The sequence below is a fragment of the Podarcis gaigeae genome (genome assembly GCF_964106915.1).
Source record: "Podarcis gaigeae genome assembly, chromosome: 13".
Classification (NCBI taxonomy): domain Eukaryota; kingdom Metazoa; phylum Chordata; class Lepidosauria; order Squamata; family Lacertidae; genus Podarcis; species Podarcis gaigeae.
The window spans coordinates 1,023,265-1,048,958 of NC_139689.1; the positions used below are offsets into that span (position 1 = coordinate 1,023,265).

Sequence of the window (25,694 nt, forward strand, 5' to 3'; positions counted from 1 at the left end):
AGGTCTTACAGGAAAAAGCAAGGGGTGAGAAGGTGAAAAATGGCTTTGTCATGTATAATGAGATAAGAATCCAATGTCTTCGTTCAGACCAGGTCTCTCCATGGTTTTAAGTTTGGTGATAAGTTGCAATTCAGCAGCTTCTCTTTCCAGTCTATTTCTGAAATTCCTTTGTAGTAAAACAGCTTCTTTGAGATCTTGTATAGAATGTCCTGGGAGATTGAAGTGTTCTCCTACTGGTTTCTCTGTCTTGTGATTCCTGATGTCATAAATCAGTCGGAGAAGGGTCCTCAAGCCCCTTGGGAAAACTGATCCCCAAGCCCAGCTTAAAGGTAAAGGGACCCCCGACCATTAGGTCCAGTTGTGACTGACTCTGGGGTTGCGGCGCTCATCTCGCTTTACAGGCCGAGGGAGCCGGCGTACAGCTTCCAGGTCATGTGGCCAGCAGGACTAAGCTATTTCTACCGAAACCAGAGCAGCACACAGAAATGCCGTTTACCTTCCTGCCAGAGCTGTACCTATTTATCTACTTGCACTTTGACGTGCTTTCAAACTGCTAGGTTGGCAGTAAGCCCAGCTTACCCTCCCTCTTTTTCCTGGCCAAAGAGCAGGGCCCCTGTTAAGGAAAAATCTGGGTGCGAGGCTGCTCAGTCCCCCAGCTCATGGGGCAGAGCCCGCGGGTCCCTGCGGAATAAAGGAAGGAGTCCAGCCAACCGGAGCAAGTAGCTGTAGACCAAAGTTTATTGCGCAGTAGGTTCAAAGAGCAAATTTTGAACCCCGAGGATGGGGTGACAAAGACTTTTAAAACTTTCCCACCATATCCCAGAATACAGTTCGTACAGCATCGTTGCTACATCACTGACATGTCACAAAAGGGGAGGGGTTAACCTTGGCAAACATGCCCAGACAAGTCCTTTGTACAAGATTAGCATAAGCAGACATGGCAGGGCAAGACTCAGGTATAAGATGAGCATAGACAAATATGTCTTAAGAGCCCACCACCCAAAAGTACAATAGAAGTTCCTTTGCATGTCTGGAGCGGGAGGCAAGTCAGGTGATGAGATTTGGCTTCCTTTGGCTAACAATGAGCCCAGCAATTGTCACCTCTGGGAACTTCCTGGAGTCCTTTTTCAAGGGGAAAATAGCTTTGGAATGGAGGAAACTGGGAAAGGAGATGATTTTATATTATTTTAAAGCTAGGTAACTTCCCTGAGCTGTCACGTTGAAAGGATACATTCAGGCATAATATTTGTAATATTTAACTTTAAAGATGTGCCCCCCCCCCGTAATTTCCATAACAGCCCCCATTTTCCGAGTAAGAGCTAGGCCTGCATGTCCAAATGATCTTTTCTCTTGCAGACAGGCAAGCTCCTAGCTGCTCACCCGGAGGACATGTGGGCAGCACTCTCAAGCCAGCGCCATGGATCCAGGGCCTGTCAGAAGCTCGGCCTACACCCGAGTAAGACCCTGGCAGAGAAACATGCCCGACTGGCATGTTCTCTCCCTCCTGATCGATCGTTCGAGAGCTTCAAAAGCTTTCTTCAGCCCAGACCAATGCCAACCGACACCGGCACACATAGGGATCTGCAGAGTATGCACATCATGCGTAACAGAACTCAGCATTTTGGCTAATCTACTTTATTTACATATAAACACAGACGGAGCACTGCAACATGGCTCCCTCTCTCTCCAGCATCAGACAGCAAAGAGGAAGAACAAAGGACAATAGTCCCACTTCACGGAACACAAACATCCTGTCTCCGTCACTTCCCACTCTGTGGAGTCAAAACATACACCGTCATGTAAAAGACAACAATCCCATGACGGCAGTCATGGAGCAGGTATTCTAACAGGGCCACGGCCTGCTTCTCTGGCTGCCGGGCCCTGCAGACCTCGTCTTAATAATGCACGTGTGAATGAGACAACCAGCCTTGGGCTCCGCAGACGAACACAAAAAGGGGGGTTCGGGCACCAAGGACCCAAAATCAAACATCAGGCACGGCGCCTTTTATTGGAAACGGTATGTACAGATGGGGATGGGGGAACAAAGACTTCCGCGTCTCTCCCCCCATCACAACCCTGTGTCCCCTGATGCTGCTTCGGGTCAAGTCTGGGTCCCTCTAGGTGATGAGGAGCTGCTGGGAGGCCGGGAGGCCACAGGATTCTTTATGGGCGTCGAAGAGCTCCTTCAGGGCCTTGACGTAGAGAGCGTGGAAGCTGTTCACCTCGTCCTCAGTGGGGCACTGGCGGAGCGGGACCGGGATAGGCTTCCCCACTGCAGGAAGGAGAAGAAGCATGGATAGTTGGGGGGTCTGCTCTGCCCCTCGCCCCCACCCCATGGCAGCCAGGGCCTCCCCACCATGGCAGCTTTGCACCCTGGCCTTGGGTTTCAGGGGTGGCTTAAGTGCAGGAATGGATGGGACCCCAAGGGTCATTTAGCCCAACCCCTTGATTAATGGCCAACCAACCTCTGCTTAGAAACCTCCAAGGAAGGGGACAAGGAAGTCGGTGTGTGTGTGTGCACGCACACACGCAATCGCAGCTCCCTCCATAGCAAGCCCCATAAAACGAGGCGGCTCGTTTGATTTCTGCATTGCAGAGGGGTTGGGCTAGATGACCCTTGGGGTTCCCATTCAACTCCACAGGTCTCCGATTCAGTTCGAAGAGAGGGCGAAAGGGAGATGCACCAGAACATGCTGTTTTGTACGATGCTGAAGAGTTTATGGCTCTTTGCAAGCAGGTTGGTGAGTTGGGGGGATTTTGGGGTGCAGGGCGAAGGCTAAGGAAGGAACGAGGAGCCTTGTGGGTCCTTACCCACCACCGTGAGGGGGGCAGCCATGGGCTGGATCCCCCAGGAGCTGCTGGAGAAGAGGCCCCTCCCGCTGAAGAGACAAGGGGCGAAGCCGATCAGCTGCTTGAAACCGAGCTGGAGGCGGCGAACGAAGCTGCCCTCGGGGAACCGGATCTGTCGGTAAATGTCATTCTCCCCAAAGGTGTAAACGGGCACCAGGTCAGCCCTGGGAGGAGGAAGAGGAGGAAGAATTTACTTTCTGTTTTGAGAGAGGGAGAGACAGAATGTCGCTGCGCTCTCCCGGATCGTTGATTTATTTTGGTGCTGTACAATAAATCGCTTCTTAGATTAGGAGCTGCTTACGAGGGTTTCTCTGCATGCCTCTGATTCCTACACACACACTTGCTATCTGTTATACTCTGCTGAAGCCAGGAGGAGCAGAGTGGCGCATCCGAAGAGTGCTGGACGCCAAAGCACTTCAGCTGTTCGCAGTCAAAACAGACATTCAACAGAAAAAGTTATGGCTCATAACTCACAGGTTATGGAGTCAGCCGCCCCGGTGATTTGGCCGGCTCTTGAGAGGCAGGAGCCAAGATCTATGTCACCAAAAGTTTGTTTGAGCTGAGGCTACATCCGGGGGACAGCATCAGAGAACATGTGACAAAAATGGTGGCTGTGTTTAACCGACTGAGACAGTTAAACGTGAATTTTCCAGAAGATTTGAATGTTCACATTCTTCTGAGCTTACTAGACAAGAGTTATGACAATTTGTGCCTAACTCTAGAAGCCATGCCCCCTGCTGACCTAACGTTGCAATTTGTCTCAGGTCGCCTATGCGATGAGGAGGAACATCAGCAGAGAGGGGCACGCGCTGGCCCAGGCAGTCCTGCTTCCAAGAGTGGGGGGGGCAGTGAAAGAGGACACCGTGAAGGCTTTTGCTACGAGATGTTATCGTTGGGCTCAGAAACCCACCTGCGTAAACAGTCCCAAGGAAGCTGCACAGAATGCCTCCAAGGCCATTGCCCCGGGCAACCAGATTAGGGGAACGGCCCGGCATGGGAACGCAAGGAAAGGTCCCAGGGGAACTGAGAGAGATGCAACGTCACATCATTTGGCAGTTTCCATAGCAACAGTGAAGGACAGCGAACAGAGCAACATACAGCGCTGGGTGATCGACAGCGGAGCCAGTCATCATCTGCTGCCATCTGGTGGCCAAATCCAGAACTGCAGAGCTGTTTCCAAAGGAAAAACAGTCACGCTTGTTGATGGATCCAAGAGAAAGCTGACAACTGTTGGCTCTGTTTTTGTTCCTTTTTTGCAGGCTGAACTGGAAGCATTTGTGGTCCTAGGGATGAAATGTTGCCTATTGTCTGTGTCTTCTTTAGTTAGAGATGAGTTTAAGGTTTGCTTTGAGAATAATGCATGCTCTATTTCCAGGGGCGGTACTGGAACACTGAACAACATTCAGTGTCAGGCTATTCTGGAAACATCTCAAGCAGGTAAGGGTAACACTGGGTCAGCACAGGCACAGTGTGCAAATGTTCCCACTCACTAGATGTGTCATTATTTGTGGCACAGGAGGATGTCCCACTGCAATTGGGGATATGTGAGAAAAATACCAGGGTGCACTGAGGGGTGCAAAATGAAGTCATGTGCTAAGTTCCTGGATTGCAGAGCATGCAAGAAGGCAAAGGTAAAAACGAGCAGTTATCCTAGGTCTGACAGCGTAACCAAGAAACCTTTTGAGTTGGTTCATGCAGATATTTTGGGCTTATGCCTTTTTGCAAGTCTGGGTGCGGCTAAATAGGTTTTAACCTTGACGGATGATTACTCCAGAAACAGCTGGCTGATACCTCTGAAGGACAAGGGTGAAGCTGCCACCATGCTGAGGGAGTGGGTCACTGCAGTGGAACTCCAATTCTCACTGAGGGTTTCCAGTTTCCAATCAGACCACAGTGGGGAGTTCACTGCGTTGCAGAATTACTTTCACCAGAAAGGGATACGTCACAGGTTGACGGTTCTGCACTCACCACAGGAAAATGGGGTGGCAGAAATGCGGAACAGAACGCTCCAGGAAGCGGTGGAAGCGATGCTTTTTGACTCAGGCTTACCACACCGCTTCTGGGCAGAAGCTTGGAAAACAGAGAATTTCACTCTGAATTGTTCCTACAACTCTGTTGTATGGGGGGCGCACCCTATTTTCTCTTGCATGGTGAGACACCAAAGGTACATTTCTTTCGTGTGTTTAGGTGTGAGGCTTTGGTTCTTATGCCGAAAGCTAATGCAGGAAGGGTGGCCCCAGGTCCCAGAAAATGATCTTTTGTGGGAATGAGCCAGGGACAAAGGGGTGGAGATTCGCTTATCCAGAGGGCAACCAGTCACAGGTTCTTGTCAGCAGGAGTTCTGAGTTTTGTGAGCAAAGTGGGTGGACAGGCATCCATGGGAATCCTGACATTCTCTCAGAGTTTGCTTGACTCTGCTGAAGAGGGAGAGTTAGTAACTGAACCTGCTGAGGATCAGGTTCAGGAGCAGGAGAGGAATGACCATCTCCAGTTCCTACCAGTCCAGCTAAGTTCAGAAGACACAGTAAGTCAGAGGGGGAGTGTGCTGAGGACAAGGACACACGTGCTGGTCCCAGTACCTCAGGGTGAGAGGGGGCATCTGACGTAGTGCCAAGGCCTTCTACACGCACTATGAAAGGGAAGCCACCCAAAAGGTTCTCAGTCACTAGCGTGTGGGTTGGTTTGGCTCAATGCGAACCAGAAAGTTTTGAGGAAGTGCAACAGTTGCCTCAGGCAGAAGCCAGGAAATGGCATGAGGCAATGGAGAACGAGTTGAACTCAATGAAGTCTCTAGGTGTGTTCTCCACCACAACACTGCCAGCAGGCAAATAGGCCGTGAGCTGTCATTGGGTTTACAAAATTAAACCCATAGCGACAGGAGCACCACAGTACAAAGCTAGGCTAGTAGCTAGAGGTTTCATTAAGAGAAAAGGGCTGCATTACACTGAAGTGTATGCTCCAACATCTAGGAGTGAAACTCTACACTTGCTACTAGCAGTTGCTGCCCAGAGGTGTTGCCAGGTACATCATTTTGATGTGGATGTTGCTTATTTGAACTCGGATCTGAAGGAGGATCTGTACATGCTACCTCCTCCAGGGTTCAAGGGCAATAAGCCAGATGTAGTGCGGAAGTTACACAAATCCATCTATGGCCTCAAGCAATCAGCCAGAAACTGGAATTTGTGTCTGAATGAAACTTTGGAAAGTATGAGTTTCCGGAAGAGTCTTGCAGATAGCTGCCTGTACCTGAAGGGGTATTGGGAGAAAAGCAATAACAAACCTAGACAGCATCTTAAGAAGCAGAGACATCACCTTGCCAACAAAGGTCCGTATAGATAAAGCTATTATTTTCCCAGTAGTGATGTATGGAAGTGAGAGCTGGACCATAAAGAAGGCTGATTGCCAAAGAATTGATGCTCCCCCCCTTTTTTTAAAATGAATATTTATTGGCATTTTCAAGAGACATATAAGAACAAAAACAAAAATAAACAAAAATAATAATAAAAAATACAAAAACCCAAAACTTAAAACTAAAAAAAAAACAATTAAAAACACATAAAATTTCAATTACTTATTTTCTTTTAACTTGTTTCTCAGACCTTCTCACACCTCCCCTTCTTGTATTCCAATTTAAGTTATCAGCTCAGCAAGTCCTTAACTTATTTCTCCACTTTAACTTAGTGATTTATTCTAACATGCTGTTATTTTACTTTCCTTCTTTCTTCCATTTCCTCGATTTATTTTTGCAAACCTTATTTTTATTTAATTTCAAAAACCAGTTTTAACTTATCCAATATTACACATCAATACTTATACTTCATTACTTATTCTTAAACCTTTTTCCTAAAGTCGACCAAAATTTCCCTTCCACGATTTTCCCAATTTCCATACAAATAGCAAAAAAAATTAATACAAAGCAAATTATATTTATATACCCTTTGGATTCCCAAACTCCACCCACCCTTTTCCCGGTTTTAGTCCCCAACGAATGTCCATCAATCTCTATATACTATTTAGCCTGGAGATCTCACGTCCGAGGCTCTTAAGTCTCTTTCAGTTCCTCTCTGCCAGTCTTTTTGATAGTCTTTAATGTTAAACCCCAAAGCTCGAAGAGGCTCCGGCCCAACAGGATCCATGTTTCTTCCAGCCAGACCTCCATATTTAAAAACAAAGCCTGTGGGGTACTCCATCTCTTGTTTCATACTCCTTTCAAGTCCAAATGCCCCCAAAGTTCCAACTTTCGCCTTAAGCAAATTTGTAATCCTCAGGTCTTCAGATCTCCACGTAAGGAGATCTCTCCATTTTTCAGTCTCCAGTTCAGGCCAGGCTTTCCACATCAGATTTTTATTTTCCTTTTTTGTCATCATGTCAGGCCTCAAGTTGTAGCTCTTCTTTAGCGTCTGCCAAATTTCAGTTCCTCCTTCCTTTTCTTCAGGAACAACATATGTCCCCTGCTCCATATTGTCAAAACTTTCAGTTTCCTCTATTTGTTCAGTTGAATGGGCTTCCTGTTTCAAATCCTTATCTGATTCAACAATGTTATTTACTGTCAAGACTAGAGCTGTAGCATTTATAGCCAAAACATTGAATTGGCCTTGTAACTTTCCCAAGAGAACAAAGGCTCTATCCAACTCAGCTTGGATTTTCCCTCCTCCAGCCATTCCTGCAATGTCACCAAACCCCTCTAGGGGGATTTTAGTTCCTTAATAATCCTTTCAGCTCAAGTCCAAAAGTCAAGTTATTTTGTATCAGACCTTCCTTATTTTCAACAGATTATAACAAATATAACCAGCAGAAGCAACAGAAACAAAGTTCTCTTTTTCCGTTTTGACAGTTAACCTGACAGCTGTCAAGCTCCTCAGTATTTCATCACCAGGCTTTCTCACGGGACGCTCCCGGGTCCGGGGTGTGTGTGTGTGAAACTTCAGCTCCCAAAATTAATCTTTTATCCTCCAGTAAAACTTCTTATAATGACAGAACCGTGAAGTTAAAATCTTTTACTAAAAAAAGAAAAAATTCTCTCGACCTTAGCTAACAGGTCCTTTGCTTTAAATTGTTTACTAAGAGGGGGGGTGTACTTCCTTTTTAACCCTTCCCCACTCGTTCCTGATCCAAGAAATGTTTCTTTAAAGTTCCAATTTCCGTATTACTCATGGGTTGATGTTTTAAAGTCCGATCTTTCCAAGGAAAAAGTCAGCGCTCTCCGATCATGGCTTGCGGCTTCACTCCGTAGAAAAAGGAAGTACTCTCAGCACCGCGCCGCACCCCGTCCCCGTTCCGAAGCCTCTAAAGAGGCTCCTTTACGGATTGGGGGGAGGCACAAATGGTGACCGCTGAGTCTCTATGCTCACAGGCCAAGAATGGATGCTTTTGAATTCTGGTGCTGGAGGAGACCCTTGAGAGTCCCATGGACTGCAAGAAGACCCAACCTCTCCATTCTGAAGGAAATCAGCCCTGAGTGCTCACTGGAAGGACAGATCCTGAAGCTGAGGCTCCAGTACTTTGGCCACCTCATGAGAAGAGAAGAGTCCCTGGAAAAGACCCTGATGTTGGGAAAGATGGAGGGCAGAAGGCAACAGAGGACGAGATGGTGGCACAGTGTTCTGGAAGCGACCAGCATGAGTCTGACCAAACTGCGGGAGGCAGTGGAAGACAGGAGGGCCTGGCATGCTCTGGTCCAGGGGGTCACAAAGAGTCGGACACGACTAAACGACTAAACAACAACAACAACCTGAAGGGTTCAGGAGAGACAGAGGAGCTAGTGTTGGTGTTTGTTGATGACACCATACATGTGGCTAAGACTGGTAAACAGGTGCAAGGTTTTGCCAAAGAACTTGAAAAGCATTTTAAACTCAAGAACCTAGGACCGGTAAAGGTGTACCTAGGCGTCCAGGTAGATAGAACCGAGCACGAAAGTTTCTTTCTCAGTCAGAAACGCAAGATTGAGCAGTTGCTTGAGAAGTTCAGGATGGCTGAGTGTGCAGGGGTCAGAACACCCATGGAAACGAGCTATGTGAAAGACAGTCAGCAAAGTCTCATTGCGCTTTCCTCTACAGAAGCTGAATTCAGCGCGTTGTCAGAGCTTTGTAGGGAACTGGAGTTCTACAAGTGTTTGGTCCAAGAGATCTGTGGGGAGTGTTGCTTGCCCATCACCGTTTGGGAAGACGATCAACCCTGTTTGACGTTGGCAGAGTCTGGACAGTTCAAGTCCAGAACTAAACATTTAGACATACGTTTCCAAAATGTATGTCAGAGTGTCCAGACAGGCTTAGCAAAGCTGAAAACGGAGGGGAAATGTAATAAAAAATTAGACAGCAAGGAAGGGCAGGGATCTTCAGTCCTTGCAATTGCTCATTGGGGCAAAATCCACTGGGAAGCACAGCCATGCTCAGAAGGCCCGAGATATTGCTGACCTGCACCCAACATGCCCCCCAGACCCCCGCTTGCCCCCTTGGTGCCCCTACCCGTGTTGCAGTGCCAGGCGCACGAAGCCCTTCCTCCCGTGAAGGAAGACACGCTGCTCTCCGGGGGCGGTGTCCAGCATCTCGGACGTGCCCCCCACCACGATGGCCACCGCGTGCCCGGGGGGGCCACTCAGGAGGAAGTCCAGGGAACTTTTGCTGACCGAGACCAACCCTGGAAATGGGAGGAAGCAAAGGTGCTTGTGGGTGTGATTCATCTCCAGGGGTTCCCTGCTTTGCAGAGGGTTGGACTAGAGGACCCTTGCGATTCTCCTCCAACTCTGAAATTCTGTGAGTCGGTTAAAGGGCAAAAGGGTCGCTGGCAAAGGATCAGCGTGTCTGGAAGTAGTTGGAGGAGAGACGGTGGCTAACCAATTGAGGCTGAATCCTGACAAGACAGAAGTACTGTTTCGGGGGACAGGAGACGGGCGGGTGGGGGGACGACTCCCTGGTCCTGAATAGGACAACTGTGGCCCCAAAGGACCAGGTGTGCAGCCTGGGAGCCATTCTGGACTCACCGCTGTCCATGGAGGCACAGGTCAGTTCTGTCTCCAGGGCTGCTTTCTACCAGTTCCATCTGGGACGCAGGATGAGACCCTCCCTGCCCACAGACTGTCTCGCCAGAGTGGCGCATGCTCTGGTTATCTCCCACCAGGACTACTGCAATGCGCTCTATGTGGGGCTACCTTTGAAGGTGACCTGGAAACTACAACTAATGTAAAATGCGGCAGCCAGACTGGTGACTGGGAGACCACATAAAACTGGTCCTGAAAGACCTATATTGGCTCCCAGTATTTTTCTGAGCACAATTCAAAGTGTTGGTGCTGACCTTGAAAGCCCTAAACGGCCTCAAAGGCCCAGGAGACCTGAAGGAGCGTCTCCACCCCCATCATTCAGCCTGGATACTGAGGTCCAGAGCCAAGGGCCTTCTGGCGGTTACCTCCCTGTAAGAAGTGAGGTTACAGGGAACCAGGCACAGGGCCTTCTCAGTAGTGGTGCCCACCCTGTGGAATGACCTCCCATCAGGTGTCAAAGAGAAAAACAATTAGTGTAGATTACGGTGTATTAGGCGACTGGGCAGCTGCCAATTTGGGGGGTTGACTTAATATGGCCAGTCTTATACGCGGCAGCTTTGCTGGGCAGCAACAGTGGGCGGTGGGCTCCGCTCCACACCAGGAGGAAGCCCCCCAGCAAAGCCGGCTTAGCATCGCAGGGCAGCTTCCTCCCGGCGTAGAGCCTGCCACCCGCTGCCGCTGCCCAGCAAACCCATACCCAGCGTATAAGACGACCTCTGACTTTTTGGGGAATTTTTCCGGTGTTAAAAAGTCATCTTATATGCCAGAATCTACGGTATCTGACTTTTAGGAGACATCTGAAGGGTGCCCTGTTTAGGGAAGTTTTTTATCGTGTTTTATCGTGTTTTTAATATTCTGTTGGAAGCCACCCAGAGTGGCTGGGAAAACTCAGCCATCATAATTTGCACAAACAAATACCCCTTTTCATTTGCACAGGAGCAAAAAATAGCAGGAAAAACAGGCATTCTTGCTGGGGAATTCTATTCCCAGGGGTGCTGGAAGGGCATTCCTGAGAGTGGGGTGGTTCCTCCCATTTGATGGGCCAGGCAGGGTTCTTGAAGATGGTCCTTAGGGGAGGGGCCACCCCATTTCCCCGCCCCCACCATTCCTCGCCCCGCTGGCCTCACCTAAGATCATCAGGTACTCCCGGAAGATGGGTAGGCAAAACAGCCCTGCGAGGGTGGCCAGGCTGGGACGGAGGCCAGGGAAGGCGCGGGAAAAGCCGGTGGCCTCGGTGCAGAAGGCGGAAAAGGCCCCCGTGCAGATGATCCCGTGGGGGTGGGAGCCCAGGACGTAGTTCCGCGTTGGGGGCAGCTCGGCCGTCTTCACCAGCTGCAAGGCAAGAGGGGCGAGGCATTTGGCATTTGGACCCCCACCCGAATGTCACATTCAGAGGCAGTGCGCAGATTCCATGGCCAGCAGCCTTTGACGGCTGCCACCTCCTCCTCTGTGATCTGGTCTCCGGGGGTTCCAGAGACCCTGGGCATCCTTCGGAGGAGGCAGACCCTCCTTCGCCCTGCCAGCCCCCTTCTCACACCTGAATGTCACATGCAGAGGCGTGCCCCGCTTTCCATTTGTGGGCATGCGCAGATTCCATGGCCAGCAGCCTTTGACGGCCGCCACCTCCTCCTTCTCCGTGATCTGGTCTCCGGGGGTTCCAGAGACCCTGCCAGCCCCCTCCTCATACCTTGATGGGGAAATAATCCCGGTGGAGCTCCCAGACTCTCCAGCGCCTCATCCAGTCACAGCGGCGCCCACCTGCGAAGGGAAGGGTTCAGGGAGGGGATGGAGTCAGAGAACTGTGGGGTTGGAAGGGGATCCCCAGGGGTCATCCAGCCCAACCCCCTGCATTGCAGGAATCACAACTGAGGAATCCCTTGCAGGTGACCACCCAACCTCTGCTTAAAAATTCATTTAATTAGTTATGACTTACTGATGCTTAATTTTAGTGTTTATTATTGGATTCCAATGGATTATTGCATATTGCTTTACTTGGTGTAAGTTATTTTAAACTTATTGTGACTTTTTATGTAGGATCTGATTGTTACTATTAATACTTGATGTTTTATTATTATTGTGTGTGTGTGTTGGAAGCCGCCCAGAGTGGCTGGGGCAGCCCAGCCAGATGGGCAGGGTATAATTAAAATTATAATCAATCAATCAATCAATCAATCATGAGGAGCAAGATGCTCCTTGGGGTCCCTTCCAACTCTGATTCCATGTTATATTTCTTTTGATTCCTGTCAATTACAGGATTTTATGTGTATTTTTATAGCAAAATTTAATAAATAATGATAAATACATGAATAAATGCCGTTGTGTCATTTATTGGAAGCTGTCTTGGAAAATAGACAACAGTAAATAGCAGTGAGGAAAACAGGTTTGGGATGGTCGCACGCTGCCCCAGTGGAAGGGGGTGAGCTGGAGGAGGAGGGGCAGGGCGAGGCAGCAGCTCCAGCTGTGTGGGTCTGGGTGTGGGGCTCAGCACCCTTCTCAGACAAGGAGAGGCACCTTTTACCTGACCTCTAGGTAGGGTTGGGGGCAGTGCCGGATTTAAGGTAAAGGTAAAGGTACCCCTGCCCGTACAGGCCAGTCTTGACAGACTCTGGGGTTGTGCACCCATCTCACTCAAGAGGCCAGGGGCCAGCGCTGTCCGGAGACACTTCCGGGTCACGTGGCCAGCGTGACATCGCTGCTCTGGCGAGCCAGAGCCGCACACGGAAACGCCATTTACCTTCCCGCTAGTAAGCGGTCCCTATTTATCTACTTGCACCCGGAGGTGCTTTCGAACTGCTAGGTTGGCAGGCGCTGGGACCGAGCAGCGGGAGCGCACCCTGCCGCAGGGATTCGAACCGCCGACCTGACGATCGGCAAGTCCTAGGCGCTGAAGCTTTAACCCACAGCGCCACCTGCGTCCCGTGCCGGATTTACCTATAAGCTAAACAGGCTATAGTTTAGGGCCTCAGTCCCTTGGGGCCCCCCAAAAAAATTAAAGGAAAAAAAACTGGATGCACAAATCCGAAATATAAGATAAAAAACAAATAAAATAAAACCTACCTACAGCAACAGTGTTTTGTGTTGTGTCGGCTCCTGTGATGTAAGTCATGGGCCCCGCCTGCTAGCCTGTTCCCTTAATTATCCCTGGTTTGCTCATTTCTATTTATAGGGTACCTACGATCTGCATCTGGGACGCGGGTGGCGCTGGGGGTTAAACCACAGAGCCTAGGACTTGCCGATCAGAAGGTCGGCGGATCGAATCCCCGCGATGACGGGGTGAGCTCCCGTTGCTCAGTCCCTGCTCCTGCCCACCTAGCAGTTCGAAAGCACGTCAAAGGGCAAGTAGATAAATAGGTACCACTCCGGTGGGAAGGTAAACGGCGTTTCCATGCACTGCTCTGGTTCGCCAGAAGCGGCTTAGTCATGCTGGCCACATGACCCGGAAGCTGTACAACGGCTCCCTCGGCCAATAATTTAAAATTTAAAAAAAATTAAAGGAAGAAAACCTGCATGTACATTTCCGAAATATAAGATAAAAAACAAATAAAATAAAACCTACCTACAGCAACAGTGTTTTGTGTTGTGTAGGTGTGGGAGTCATAAAGCCATAGCAGAGGCTTGTAAGACTGCAGGGTTCCTCCTGACCTCGGCTGACCAGCACTCTGTGCTTTACAATGTATTGGAATGTATTGACCTTAAATGGAGTTGTGTTTCCTTTGGGCAGTGATGACCTTATATGGCGATGGGTGTAGTAAAAGCAAACGGCCATGCGGCTGGAGAGAACAAAGGAGAATAAATCGGAGGAGAGCGGACGAGGGATCTGCTCTTACCATCATGAAAATATAGCCGGCTTTCGGTGTCATTTTTCTATGGATTTCCGTCAAGTGGTGCCCTCTCTGAGACTAACTAAAGAAAACAGTCTGAGGTAGACTAAGAGGATTTTAAAAGAAAACCATGTGAGGTTCTTTAATTCACACAACGGCAATCATCGACTCACTACGCCCGGCAAGGGCTGCAAGCGCTGAAGCATCTTAGGATCTCAGTGAGTCGATCCCTTTTATCTTGATTTTAGAAAAATGGGCAGCTCTTTGTCTATTCCCCAACAGAAACAATTTGTTGTGGACAAAGGACAGCTGGACATATAAAGGGCCCCATCACCTTCAGTAGCTTAGGGCCTCATCAAACCCCAATCCGGCCCTGGTGGGGGAGAATCAAACTCACCTCTCTGTGGTGTATCCCAGTCGAAGATCCACCAGGCGAAATACAGGACGCTGATAGGCCAGAAGGAGGTGAACAGCAGGTAGACCAGGAGAACGGAGAAGAAGGGACCTGGGGGGGGGGGAGGGAGGGAGATTCTGTGGAATCTTGTTTTTATGTTGGATGCTGGATATGTGATTGCCATTTTAGATCTGGTCCTAACCAATGTTGATGACCTGGTTAGTGGGGTAGAAGTGGAAGGATCATTAGGCGCGAGTGATCATGCTCTTCTGAAGTTTACTATACAGCGGAAAGGAGCAGCCAAGCATACTAGGACTCCATTTCTTGACTTTAAGAAAGCCGACTTCATAAAACTTAGGGAAGTGCTGGGTGAGATCCCATGGACAGTAATACTAAAAGGAAAGGGAGTTCATGATGGCTGGGAGTTTGTTAAGAGGGAGATAGTAAAAGCACAACTTCAGGCAATACCAATGAGACGGAAACATGGAAGGTGCCTAAAGAAGCCAGGGTGGCTATCTAAAGAACTTTTAACTGAGTTAAGATTTAAAAAGGATGTGTACAAAAAATGGAAAAGGGGGGAAACCCCCAAAGAGGAATTCAAACAAATAGCCAGCACGTGTAGACACAAAGTCAGAAAAGCTAAAGCACAGAATGAACTCAGGCTTGCTAGAGAGGTTAAAAGCAACAAAAAAGGCTTTTATGGGTATGTTCGTAGCAAAAGGAAGAACAAAGAAACAGTGGGGTCTCTCAGAGGAGAAGATGGTGAAATGCAAACAGGGGACACAGAAAGGGCTGAAATCCTCAATGCCTTCTTTGCCTCAGTCTTCTCCGATAAAGAAAACAATGCCCGACCTGAAGAATTTGGAGCAAATGATTCAGCAGAGGAAACACAGCCCAGAATTACTAAGGAGATAGTACAAGAATACTTGGCTAGTTTAGATGTATTCAAGTCTCCAGGGCCAGATGAACTGCATCCAAGAGTATTAAAAGAACTGGCAGATGTGATCTCAGAACCACTGGCAGTCATCTTTGAGAATTCCTGGAGAACAGGCGAAGTCCCGGCAGACTGGAGGAGGGCAAATGTTGTCCCTATTTTCAAAAAGGGGAAAAGAGAGGACCCAAATAATTACCGCCCAGTCAGTCTGACATCAATACCAGGGAAGATTCTGGAGCAGATCATTAAGCAAACTGTGAGCACCTAGAAAGGAATGCTGTGATCACCAATAGTCAGCATGGATTTCTGAAAAATAAGTCATGTCAGACTAACCTGATCTCGTTTTTTGACAGAATTACAAGCCTGGTAGATGAAGGGAACGCAGTGGATGTAGCCTACCTTGATTTCAGCAAGGCATTTGACAAGGTGCCCCATGATATTCTTGTAAAGAAGCTGGTAAAATGCGGTCTTGACTATGCTGCCACTCAGTGGATTTGTAACTGGCTCATCAAGGGTGCTCATCAATGGTTCCTCTTCATCCTGGAGAAGAGTGACTAGTGGGGTGTCACAGGGTTCTGTCTTGGGCCCGGTCTTATTCAACATCTTTATCAACGACTTGGATGATGGACTCAAGGGCATCCTGATCAAATTTGCAGATGACACCAAACTGGGAGGGGTGGCTAACACCCCAGAGGACAGGATCACACTTCAAAACGACCTTGACAGATTAGAGAACTGGGCCCATACAAACAAGATGAATTTTAACAGGGAGAAATGTAAAGTATTGCACTTGGGGAAAAAAATGAGAGGCACAAATACAAGATGGCTGACACCTGGCTTGAGAGCAGTACATGTGAAAAGGATCTAGGAGTCTTGGTTGACCACAAACTTGACATGAGCCAACAGTGTGACGCGGCAGCTAAAAAAGCCAATGCAATTCTGGGCTGCATCAATAGGAGTATAGCATCTAGATCAAGGGAAGTAATAGTGCCACTGTATTCTGCTCTAGTCAGACCTCACCTGGAGTACTGTGTCCAGTTCTGGGCACCACAGTTCCAGAAGGACACTGACAAACTGGAACATGTCCAGAGGAGGGCAACCAAAATGGTCAAAGGCCTGGAAACGATGCCTTATGAGGAACGGCTAAGGGAGCTGGGCATGTTTAGCCTGGAGAAGAGGAGGTTAAGGGGTGATATGATAGCCATGTTCAAATATATAAAAGGATGTCCCATAGAGGAGGGAGAAAGGTTGTTTTCTGCTGCTCCAGAGAAGCAGACACAGAGCAATGGTTCCAAGCTACAAGAAAGAAGATTCCACCTAAACATTAGGAAGAACTTCCTGACAGTAAGAGCTGTTCGACAGTGGAATTTGCTGCCAAGGAGTGTGGTGGAGTCTCCTTCTTTGGAGGTCTTTAAGCAGAGGCTTGACAACCATATGTCAGGAGTGCTCTGATGGTGTTTCTTCTTGGCAGGGGGTTGGACTCGATGGCCCTTGTGGTCTCTTCCAACTCTAGGATTCTATGATTCTAGGAAATTCTGATTTGAAAAACCAAATAAATTAATTTCTTTTTTAAAAAACCAATATCACAATGTGGACATCAAACCAGTTTTGGATCATATATTGATATATCTTCCAACTCTGAGCGCAAGAGCAGCACTCCCCCCTCACTGGGATTCAGAGGCCCTGCCTGGGACCACAAAATTGCAAAATTCAGATTTGAAAAACCAAATAAATAGGAAACAGAATTGTTAGATCCCAAAACTAAGAATTTGTCAAGAATGTATAACTTGCTGTTGAAATGGAACACTCAGGATGAAACGGTGAAATCTGTTATGATTAAATGGGCACAAGACGTTGGACATAACATAATGATGGCTGACTGGGAACAGTTATGGACCACAGGTATGAAGTTTACGGCATGTAATGCCTTAAGAGAGAATATAATGAAAATGATATACAGGTGGTACATGACACCAGTCAAGCTTGCAAAAATTTATCATTTGCCCGATATTAAATGTTGGAAATGTAAAGAGACTGAAGGTACATTCTTTCACCTTTGGTGGACGTGCCCAAAAATTAAGACATTCTGGGAGATGATTTATAATGAAATGAAAAAGGTATTTAAATATACCTTCCTGAAGAAACCAGAAGCCTTTCTCCTGGGCATGGTCGGCCAATTGGGGCCAAAGAAGGACAGAACTTTCTTTATGTATGCAACAACAGCAGCAAGAATACTCATCGCAAAGTATTGGAAGACACAAGATTTACCCACCCGGGAAGAGTGGCAGATGAAGTTGATGGACTATATGGAATTGGCGGAAATGACTGGCAGAATCCGAGACCAGGGACAAGAGTCGGTGGAAGAAGATTGGAAAAAAATTAAAGATTATCTACAGAAATATTGTAAAATTAATGAATGTTAGAAAGATGTTGGAATGAAGTTATATGGCTTTAGCAGAAATGCTATAAAGAATTAAGTACAATAGATTGTAAATGGATTAAAGGGAAAAATGTGTAAAGGTTAGAATGTGTTAAGATAAATTATAGGACAGAAAATTAAGGAAGATGGAAAGGATTTGCTGAAACAGTTAATTGAAGTGGAATACAAAAAAGGGAGGTGCGAGGAGGTCGCTGAAACAAGTTAACGAAAGATAAGATTTTCAAAGTATTTGGTGTGTTTTTAATTGTTTATGTTTTGCTTTGTTATGCATATGTAGTGTTTTTGTTTTTGTATTGTATTGTCTTGTTTTGTTTAATTCTTTTTCTTTTTTTGTAATCTTTAAACTCTTAATAAATATTTTTTTTAAAAATGAAAAACCAAATAAATAAATTTTAAAAAATTATGAAACCAGTATCACAATGTGGACATCAAACTGGTTGTGGATGATATATCAATATATCGCCCAACCCTACCCACAACCAGCGCTGGGATTCAGAGCCCTGCCTGGGACCCCAACCCCAATTTCACGGGACCCCCGAGGATGTGATCTGAAGCCCCCCTAAACCCAGAAGAACATTTTAGGTTGGAAGGGGCACCCCAGGGTCATCTAGCCCAACCCCCTGCGGTGCTGACTCCCTAGTCCAGACTCACCTGGCCCAAAGCTGCTTTGAAAAGAAGAGGGGGGTTGGCTTTTGGGGGAGGGGGGTGAAATAAAAAAAATAGGTCTTATATATATACAATACATGTTCATAAATGTACCAAGCAAACACGTACATAAATATATAAATCACATGTCTGAAGCAACACATGAAAACAGCCCGGAAACCATTTTGACCCCCAAACTGACCAAACGATTTCTCTGCAAGGTCAACGGAAAATGGAGAAGCCTCCCCATTGTCTTTTCCTTCACAAATCCTGTCTTAAGGGTATGTCTGTGTATGAATAGGGTGAGCCTGTGACCTGGCTCAGGAACTGAGTATTTGTCATTACAAAAGACTGGCCAGGCTCCCCAGGGTATCCAATCAAGTGAGCATTAACAGGTAACCTGCCAGACAGGAGGTAAACAAGGCACTCAGATTTCTGTTGTAGACCGCCATTTCTGTGATGTATGTATGAATGTTTCTGGGGGTGGTCTTGGACTCCAGGGCGGGCAATTTTAAATGTCTATATAAGGGTGGGTATACCTTTGTTCAGGGTCCTCCTCCTTTCCTCCTCCTTTCCTGCGTGTGAGGGGAGCCCCCTGTTGCAAGAGTTCAATAAAGATCAGACTAGCTGCTTTCCTTCTCAATATTCTCTGCTTGGCCTCTGTTCTTTTCTCCGACTGATGGAGAACCTGCAAAGGACTCTCTAAGGGCTCTTGTGTCCCCCATAAAGGAATAAGGGCAGTTTTCCTTTTATTACAGGGGCCTGGCCTGCCAGAGGACATCCCAAGGGCCATGGCCCCAGGAAGAAGGGGAGGCCAAGCTGCCCCCTTCCCTGAGCACCCCCTGCCCCCCTCCCTCCCACCCACCCAGCTCCCAACTTACCAAAGAAGAGGAAGGTGAGGACCAACTGGAAGACGCTAAGAGCCTCCAGGTGCTTCTGCAGAGCCATCTTCTGACCCTGGGTCGCAGGAAGAGATCCTGGGGAGAAAATCCACAAGGGGGGGGAGTTGGGGGGGATGAGCAGCAGGACTGCAGCCAGGAGGGGCCCCTGCCTTGGCAGAAGGGAGAGCGTGAAGACGCAGGTGTGTTCAGCACAGGAGGCCTCTGACCTGCACCCCAAAGCCCAGCTGCTCCCCTTCAGCCGTGCCCTCAGGAAGGGGGCAGCATGTGGGGCAGGAGGAGGAGGAGGAAAGAGGCTCACTGGTCCAGGAGAAGATGTTGTCTTGCCCACGGCTCCAATGCACCCGTCTGTCTCTCTGCCACCTGCACTTTGGTAGCCAGGTGAGTTGGCAATAAGGATGCTGCTGTCACCCAGGTGAGGCAAAAAGGACCTGGCTGAGCTCTCCTCCTCCAAAAGGAGACAAGGTGTGTCATTTCATTCCTGACCTTAAAAAGGTCAAGCCCAGTGGCTCCCAAACCGGGCGTGCCCAGAGGACCTTCAGATCCGTTTCTTTTGACTCCCAGCCCTGCCTGGCACCTGCCTTGCTGGCCCTCGGCTCCCTCCCCTTGGCCCTCATCCCAGGGCCGCCCCGCCCTCTTGGTCCACAAGACAAAGGTTGGGTTGCCAGGATCCATTGCCCCATCTGCCTGCCTCCCTTCTCCAAACCAAGGAGGAAGCTGCGCTTTAGGAGATAATAATAATCATCATCACATTTTAATTATTTCCCACCCTCCCCAGCCAAAGCTGGGCTCAGAGCAGCATAAAATGCAATAAAAAGCAGGGAAGAACCGTTTTCAAAACAACAGATGCATTTCAAAATCAGTGGGACTTATGGTGGAACCATAAAGCGGTATAGTTGGAAGGGACCCCCAGGGGTCATCCAGCCCAACCCCTTGCAAGGCAGGAATCGCAGCTTTGGTGGCACTAGCTCTAGGGAAGAAAGAGTGCCTCTGACCAGGTGAAGAGTGCTCTGAGGATCCGCAGTTGCAGCTGCCTCCCTTTCAAAGGGACCAAGCGCAGCTCCTCCTGATGGCCTTTAGGTGCCCCTGGAGGAAAGACAGGGTGAGAAATCACCAGGGTTTCTGAAGTGGGTGGGGGTGTTGGGTGCAGTTCAAAGGTTGCCCCCCCCTCCTCCTCCTCCTCCGTCTCCTGCCAGGCAGGGCAGTGAGGTCCAAGCTGACCTGACCTGGGGGGGGGGCAGAATTAAAACTTACGCAAACCTTTCCTGGTAATGACATTGCTTCCTGCCTCAGGGCAGGGCAGCCTCTCTACAAATTAGCATTTATATATCCCAATACTTTCCTCCAGAAATCTGTAAGCATCAGACATTGCATAAGGAGAGGCTTCAAAGAGGCGTATTCTCGTTTTGGCACCTCCAGCAACACGTCCTTGTAGATCATCCCTTTCTATATTGATGTATCGGAGCCCAATATTATTTTTGGTTGTATAAGACGTACTGTATTTTTCGCCCTATAGGGAGCACTGGCCCATAGGACGCACCTCGGGGGGTTTTTGGGGAAATGAATTAAAAAAATATATTTCCCCCCCTGGCCGCGGGGTTGGGGCCCAGCCCCCAGAACAGGCTGCTATCCGCAAGCCTTGCGCACCGATGCCTCTCGCTCTCCAGGCTTCAGCGAAAGCCTGCATTCGCCCCATAGGAGGGCCTTCGGAATTCTGGGACTGTCCCTGGAAAATCAAGACACTTGGAGGGTATGGCAGGAAACTCTTAATCTCGAGGTCGCGGGTTCGAGCCCATGCTGGGCCAAAGGTTCCTCTTTTTCATTTTCAATTTTACAAAGAATCAAAATACAAACATCATATTTCTTTGACTCCCCCCCCCTTGTGGATCCTTAGGTTACAATTTTTGTTCTACATCTCCTCCCTGACTCCAGTTATTATAAGTCCTTACTCCAATCCATGATTCGAATTTTTACTACACGTTTTCTGTCAAACCTAGGAGGGAATGTTGTTGTTTACAATATTTTTTTTTTCAAATGCATTTTAAACTCTCCCCATTCTTTATTGAAATTTGATTCTTCCTGGCTCCTGATTCTTCCGACGAATCCTGCATTGCGGATTGGCCCAGCGTGGGCTCAAACCCATAACCCAGGAATGGGGAGGTGGGTTGGCTGGGGGTGGGGAGAGAGAGGAAAGAGACCCAGCCAGGAAGAGCAGGGTTTTTAAGGAGGGGGGGGGAGGAGAGGGGGAAGACTGATTTCCACCTACCGTATTTTTCGCTCCATAAGACGCACTTTTTTTGTTAAGTTGTGGGTGAACATATCAGACGACAAATTCTTCAAACAGCTCTTGTTTATTCAGAGGCCAGAACAGAACAGAACTGAGGAGCTCAGTCAGCCTGCTTATATAGAGCTCCAGTACAACGTTACTGTAGCAACTTTCTAAGACTTCAGTGTCCAATCACTGAATATCACTTTCAATCCTTCATTTGCATAACTATCTACAATGTCCCCCTGCTGGCCCAGGGTGAGAACCTCAATACTGTACATAACACCTTTCTTCCTAAAAAGTAAGGGGAAATGTCTGTGAGTCTTATGGAGCGAATGCGTGGTCCCTGGAGCCAAATTTCACAGGGGCAAAAAGCAGATCATGCTTCTTTTACTGAAAGAGGGAAGGGGGTATAGAAACAAAGCCGCTGATCGGCAAGCAATCAGGAGTGAGATGAGGGAGGCTAGATATAAAGGAGGCTGCCTGGGAGGGGGGAGGTAAAAGCCCATGGATCCTCAGGATTTTAGCATTGGGTCACCCCAAATTCACCACCAGATCACACAGCATGTCCATGGCTACAGCCTGCACCAAACAAATCACGCACCCACTGTTTTGTGCGGCCGCAATGCGGCAAAAACGTGGTTACAAAGCACAGTTCCACATGGATCCTCAGGATTATTGCATTGGGTTGTAGCCTTTGAGCCCTTTCCCACGGGTTGGGTGTGCATTGCTCCCGTCAGCGAGCCAAGAAAGTTGCGAGAAGGCTGGTCAGGTGGATGCGCTGCTGGCGGCTAGGTCATCTTTTCCTGAGAAGAGGAGAAAGCTTTGTTCCTTTCAGCTACTTTGTGTTATGCTTTGTGTTATACAGCAGAGCTAATGCATTTTAGGTTTGCATCCCCAAAGAAAGAATTTGGGAAGTCTTGAGGCCTAGTTGGGGTGACTACACACTAATTGGGGTGACATCACAGTCAGGATTTGGGTATCCTGTCCCTTCATTCCCCCCCCCCCTTTATTTTGGACAGCCTTCCGTCCCAAGGAGGCACTGGCTGATATTCTCGAGCTAGTGCTATAGTCTGGGGCCGAACCATTCGTGACACCATTTTATGCATCATATTTTGCAAGCATTGCAATAAGTAAGGCACACAGGAGCAGAAAAGAAGCAAAATTATCAATGGGCCTGGTGACATCATCAAAAGTCCTCTAGGTTTGGAAGCCAATCAGTCCACCAGGACATGTCCCATCCGTTCCAAGTAGGGACAGGGACATGGGCCACTTTTTCAATTTCTGCTGCCAAATTTTGATTAGCTTCGCCATGGTCAGAGATGTTAAAGCAACAGGCCCCTCCTGTAAAATTTAACGCAACACAAAACCCGCCCTGTCACGCCAGGAGAAAGTCCAGCCCTAAGCAGAGCTGAAGGACTGGGTGGCGATTAACCGGAGGGCTGTGGCCGTGGCATTGGCGACAATCTCTACTACCGCTTGGAGTCTTATTATGCGGTTTAAATTATAAATTGGCCCCCTTGCTCCTGTGATTTTCTCTCCCCGATTCCATGAGGCCGGATCATAATGGGCCACTATCCTTTCTGGAGGCCACTGATCCTTGCCCCAATTTTGGGAGCTGCCTCCTGCAACTACTACTAGGTCAACCGAGCGTCTCCTCCGACGGGGTGCAGTAGCAATCGGCTCATAAATCAACATGGGAGGAATTAAAGAGGCTGGAAAGCACACTCCATACCATCCCTTTGGGAGAATATGATAAGCCAGCTTTCCACACACCCAATACACATCATGTCCTTGAGCAGAGACACCACCTCCCCCTCCTGAAGCCCTTGCCAAGTGCGTTAGGCATGCAGTTAGATTACAGCCAGAAAGAGTTCCTAGTGTGGACTCAGTCACGGTTGTCTGGGCTGGGAAGGTGTGATTACAACGGGAGGCCCCCACATACGTCAGATTGTTACTGGCGCCCTCAGACTGGTTCACACAGAGCCATCCAGGAATTCAGTGAACCTGGAAAGGGATAGAATGGTTCCATCAAAGGAATTGTTTCCCAGAGGGCGGAAGCCAAAAATTGGGGCCGTAACTGAGGACTCATTCCAAGGCACAGGGAGGAGGGGCATTCCTCCCAAAGCATTTGTAGGTCCCAGAGTGCAGACCGTGCAATTGGTTCGGTTTGCAGAATAAGCCCCCATTTCAGCCATTTGCAGCCGTTTATTATTCGTGTTGTGGGCACCCCACTCCCGCATTAGCTGCTTGGTCACCTGAAGGGGTGTGGGCACGCTGACGGCCAGAGGCAGTAAAAATACCACCATGGCCAAAGCCATAGTCACCCACAGCCCTATCCTCACCACCTGGGCTCAGGGATCTATTTATCTATTACCTAGTAGGTATTTGGGCCAGGGGGAGGCTTTAGGTAATTCTCTACCAGGTGGCTAGATAACGAATCGGGCTGAGGCATAATTCCCTGATTGAATGTCCCACACAAATACCCTCCCCTGAAAGAGTGGCGCAAGTCTAGTTCTTTCAGGAGCAACTGGGTGTTCCATTGTGACTGGCAAGGTTTCAAAATCTCATGTTGGAGCAGCTTTTTGATGTGAGCTTGCCGCGTCCCTTCCAGACTGAAACAGCACCTGAAAAAAACAACTTTGACAAAGTTCCCAGGAAACTTCCACTTGCTTTTAAGAAGTTACTCTTGAGGTCCTTGCTTAGAGCGGGGGGGGGGGTAAACTTTGGCCTTCTGCGTTTATGTTGTTGGGACTGCAGCTCCTAATTAGCTCCAGGCAGTATGAGTTGAATCTTGTCAGGATTCAACTTCAATCTGTTAGCCGCCATCCATCCTCCAACCGCCTCCAGACACTCACACAGGACCTTCACCGCCTTCACTGGTTTTGATTTAAAAGAGAGGTAGAGCTGGGTATCATCCGCATACTGATGAACACCCTGCCCAAACCTCCTGATGATCTCTCCCAGCGGCTGCATGTAAATGTTGAAAAGCATGGGGGAGAGGACAGAACCCTGAGGGACCCCACAAGTGAGAGCCCAGGGGTCTGAACACTCATTCCCCACCACCACTTTCTGAACACGGCCCAGGAGGAAGGAGCGGAACCACTGTATGACAGTGCCCCCAGCTCCCAGCCCCTCCAGACGGTCCAGAAGGATGTTATGGTTGATGGCATCAAAGGCCGCTGAGAGATCCAGCAGAACTAGGAAACAGCTCTCACCTTTGTCCCTAGCCCGCCGGAGATCATCAACCAGTGCGACCAAGGCAGTTTCAGTCCCATGATGAGGCCTGAATCCCGACTGGAAGGGATCCAAATGGTCCGCTTCTTCGAGGCGTGCCTGGAGTTGTTCAGCAACCACTCGCTCAATCACCTTGCCCAAGAATGGAAGGTTTGAGACTGGGCGATAATTGGCCATTGTGGCCGCATCTAAAGATGGTTTTTTAAGAAGCGGTTTAATAACCGCCTCTTTCAGTGGGTCTGGGAAGGCTCCCTCACGGAGGGAAGCATTCACCACCCCACGAAGCCCATCGCCCAGTCCTTCCCGGCTAGCTTTTATAAGCCAGGATGGGCAAGGATCCAGGAGACAGGTGGTTGGCTTCACTCGTCCAAGCAGCCTGTCCACATCCTCGGAGGTAACAGATTGGAATTGATCCCACTCAACTTGACTAGACAGAACTCTAGCACTCTCCCGCCCCGGCCCTGCTCCCACGGTGGAGTCTACTTCTTCCCGAATCTGAGCGATTTTATCTGCAAAAAACTTTGCAAAATCATTGCAGGAGATCGTGTGGCCCGTACTGGGCCCCGATGTTGCAGGTGGTTCCGCTAAATTGTGAACCACCTGAAAAAGTCTCCTGCTGCTGTTTTCTGCAGATGCAATGGAGGCGGCGAAGAAGGCCCTCTTCGCCGTCGCCATTGCCACTTGGTAGGCTCAACGTTGAGCTCTAACCTGTGTCCGGTCAGATTCGGAATGAGTTATCCGCCACCGGCGCTCTAGCCGTCTCAATGATTATTATTATTATTATTACTACTACTACTACACAAGATCCAGTGTAACCTGTAGTTCTATAGCATCACACAGCAACTTGTTTGTCTTGTCTATACCTAAGCTACAGTATTTCATTTTCTTGATTTAGGACGGTCGATGGCAAAGAAAGGCAACAGCGCTGCAGAAACTCAAGACACAGTTTGGTGTGTTAAGGAGCATCTTAAAATAAAACAGAGCATGCACATCTGCAGGAACTGAAGCCTTTCATCCTCTGTGGTCCAGGCAGGGAATCTGCTTAAATCACCAAATAAACAGAAAGTGACCAAAATGTGATCATTAACCCTTCCAGGTGTTGTGCAGCGGGGGAGAGGAATCTATCCCGCAGCATCCCCACGTGCATCTTGCCGCGCTCCTCTGCCCTGCTA

At 48.6% G+C, this 25,694-nt stretch overlaps 2 protein-coding genes and 1 long non-coding RNA gene across 3 annotated transcripts in view; 1 reads left to right on the forward strand and 2 right to left on the reverse strand.

Annotated features, from left to right (window-relative positions):
• Positions 1-25,694, reverse strand: part of LOC310828945 (2-acylglycerol O-acyltransferase 3-like) — a 56,754-nt gene that overhangs the window by 13,787 nt on the left and 17,273 nt on the right. The gene's annotated exons all lie outside the window — the stretch shown is intronic.
• LOC310829098 overlaps positions 1-25,694 on the forward strand; it is a 36,377-nt gene that overhangs the window by 6,641 nt on the left and 4,042 nt on the right. The gene's annotated exons all lie outside the window — the stretch shown is intronic.
• LOC310829040 (2-acylglycerol O-acyltransferase 3-like) lies at positions 721-9,795 on the reverse strand. The gene is made up of 3 exons (XM_083707198.1): positions 9,315-9,795; positions 2,812-3,014; positions 721-2,272 (listed from the first exon to the last, which is right to left on the reverse strand). Exons 1-3 carry the CDS (start codon positions 9,527-9,529, stop codon positions 2,118-2,120), a joined length of 573 nt encoding a protein of 190 aa, XP_083563324.1. The 5' UTR covers positions 9,530-9,795; the 3' UTR covers positions 721-2,117.

What these genes read in the sequence shown, in the direction of transcription:
- LOC310829040 (XM_083707198.1), bottom strand. Translation starts at nt 9,529, where the DNA reads ATGAATCACACCCACAAGCACCTTTGCTTCCTCCCATTTCCAGGGTTG. An exon ending in CGCCTGGCACTGCAACACGG is followed by an intron (nt 3,015 to 9,314) that starts GTAGGGGCACCA and finishes TCCTCCTCCCAG; the next exon opens with GGCTGACCTGGTGCCCGTTT. An exon ending in TGCCCCCCTCACGGTGGTGG is followed by an intron (nt 2,273 to 2,811) that starts GTAAGGACCCAC and finishes TCCTTCCTGCAG; the next exon opens with TGGGGAAGCCTATCCCGGTC.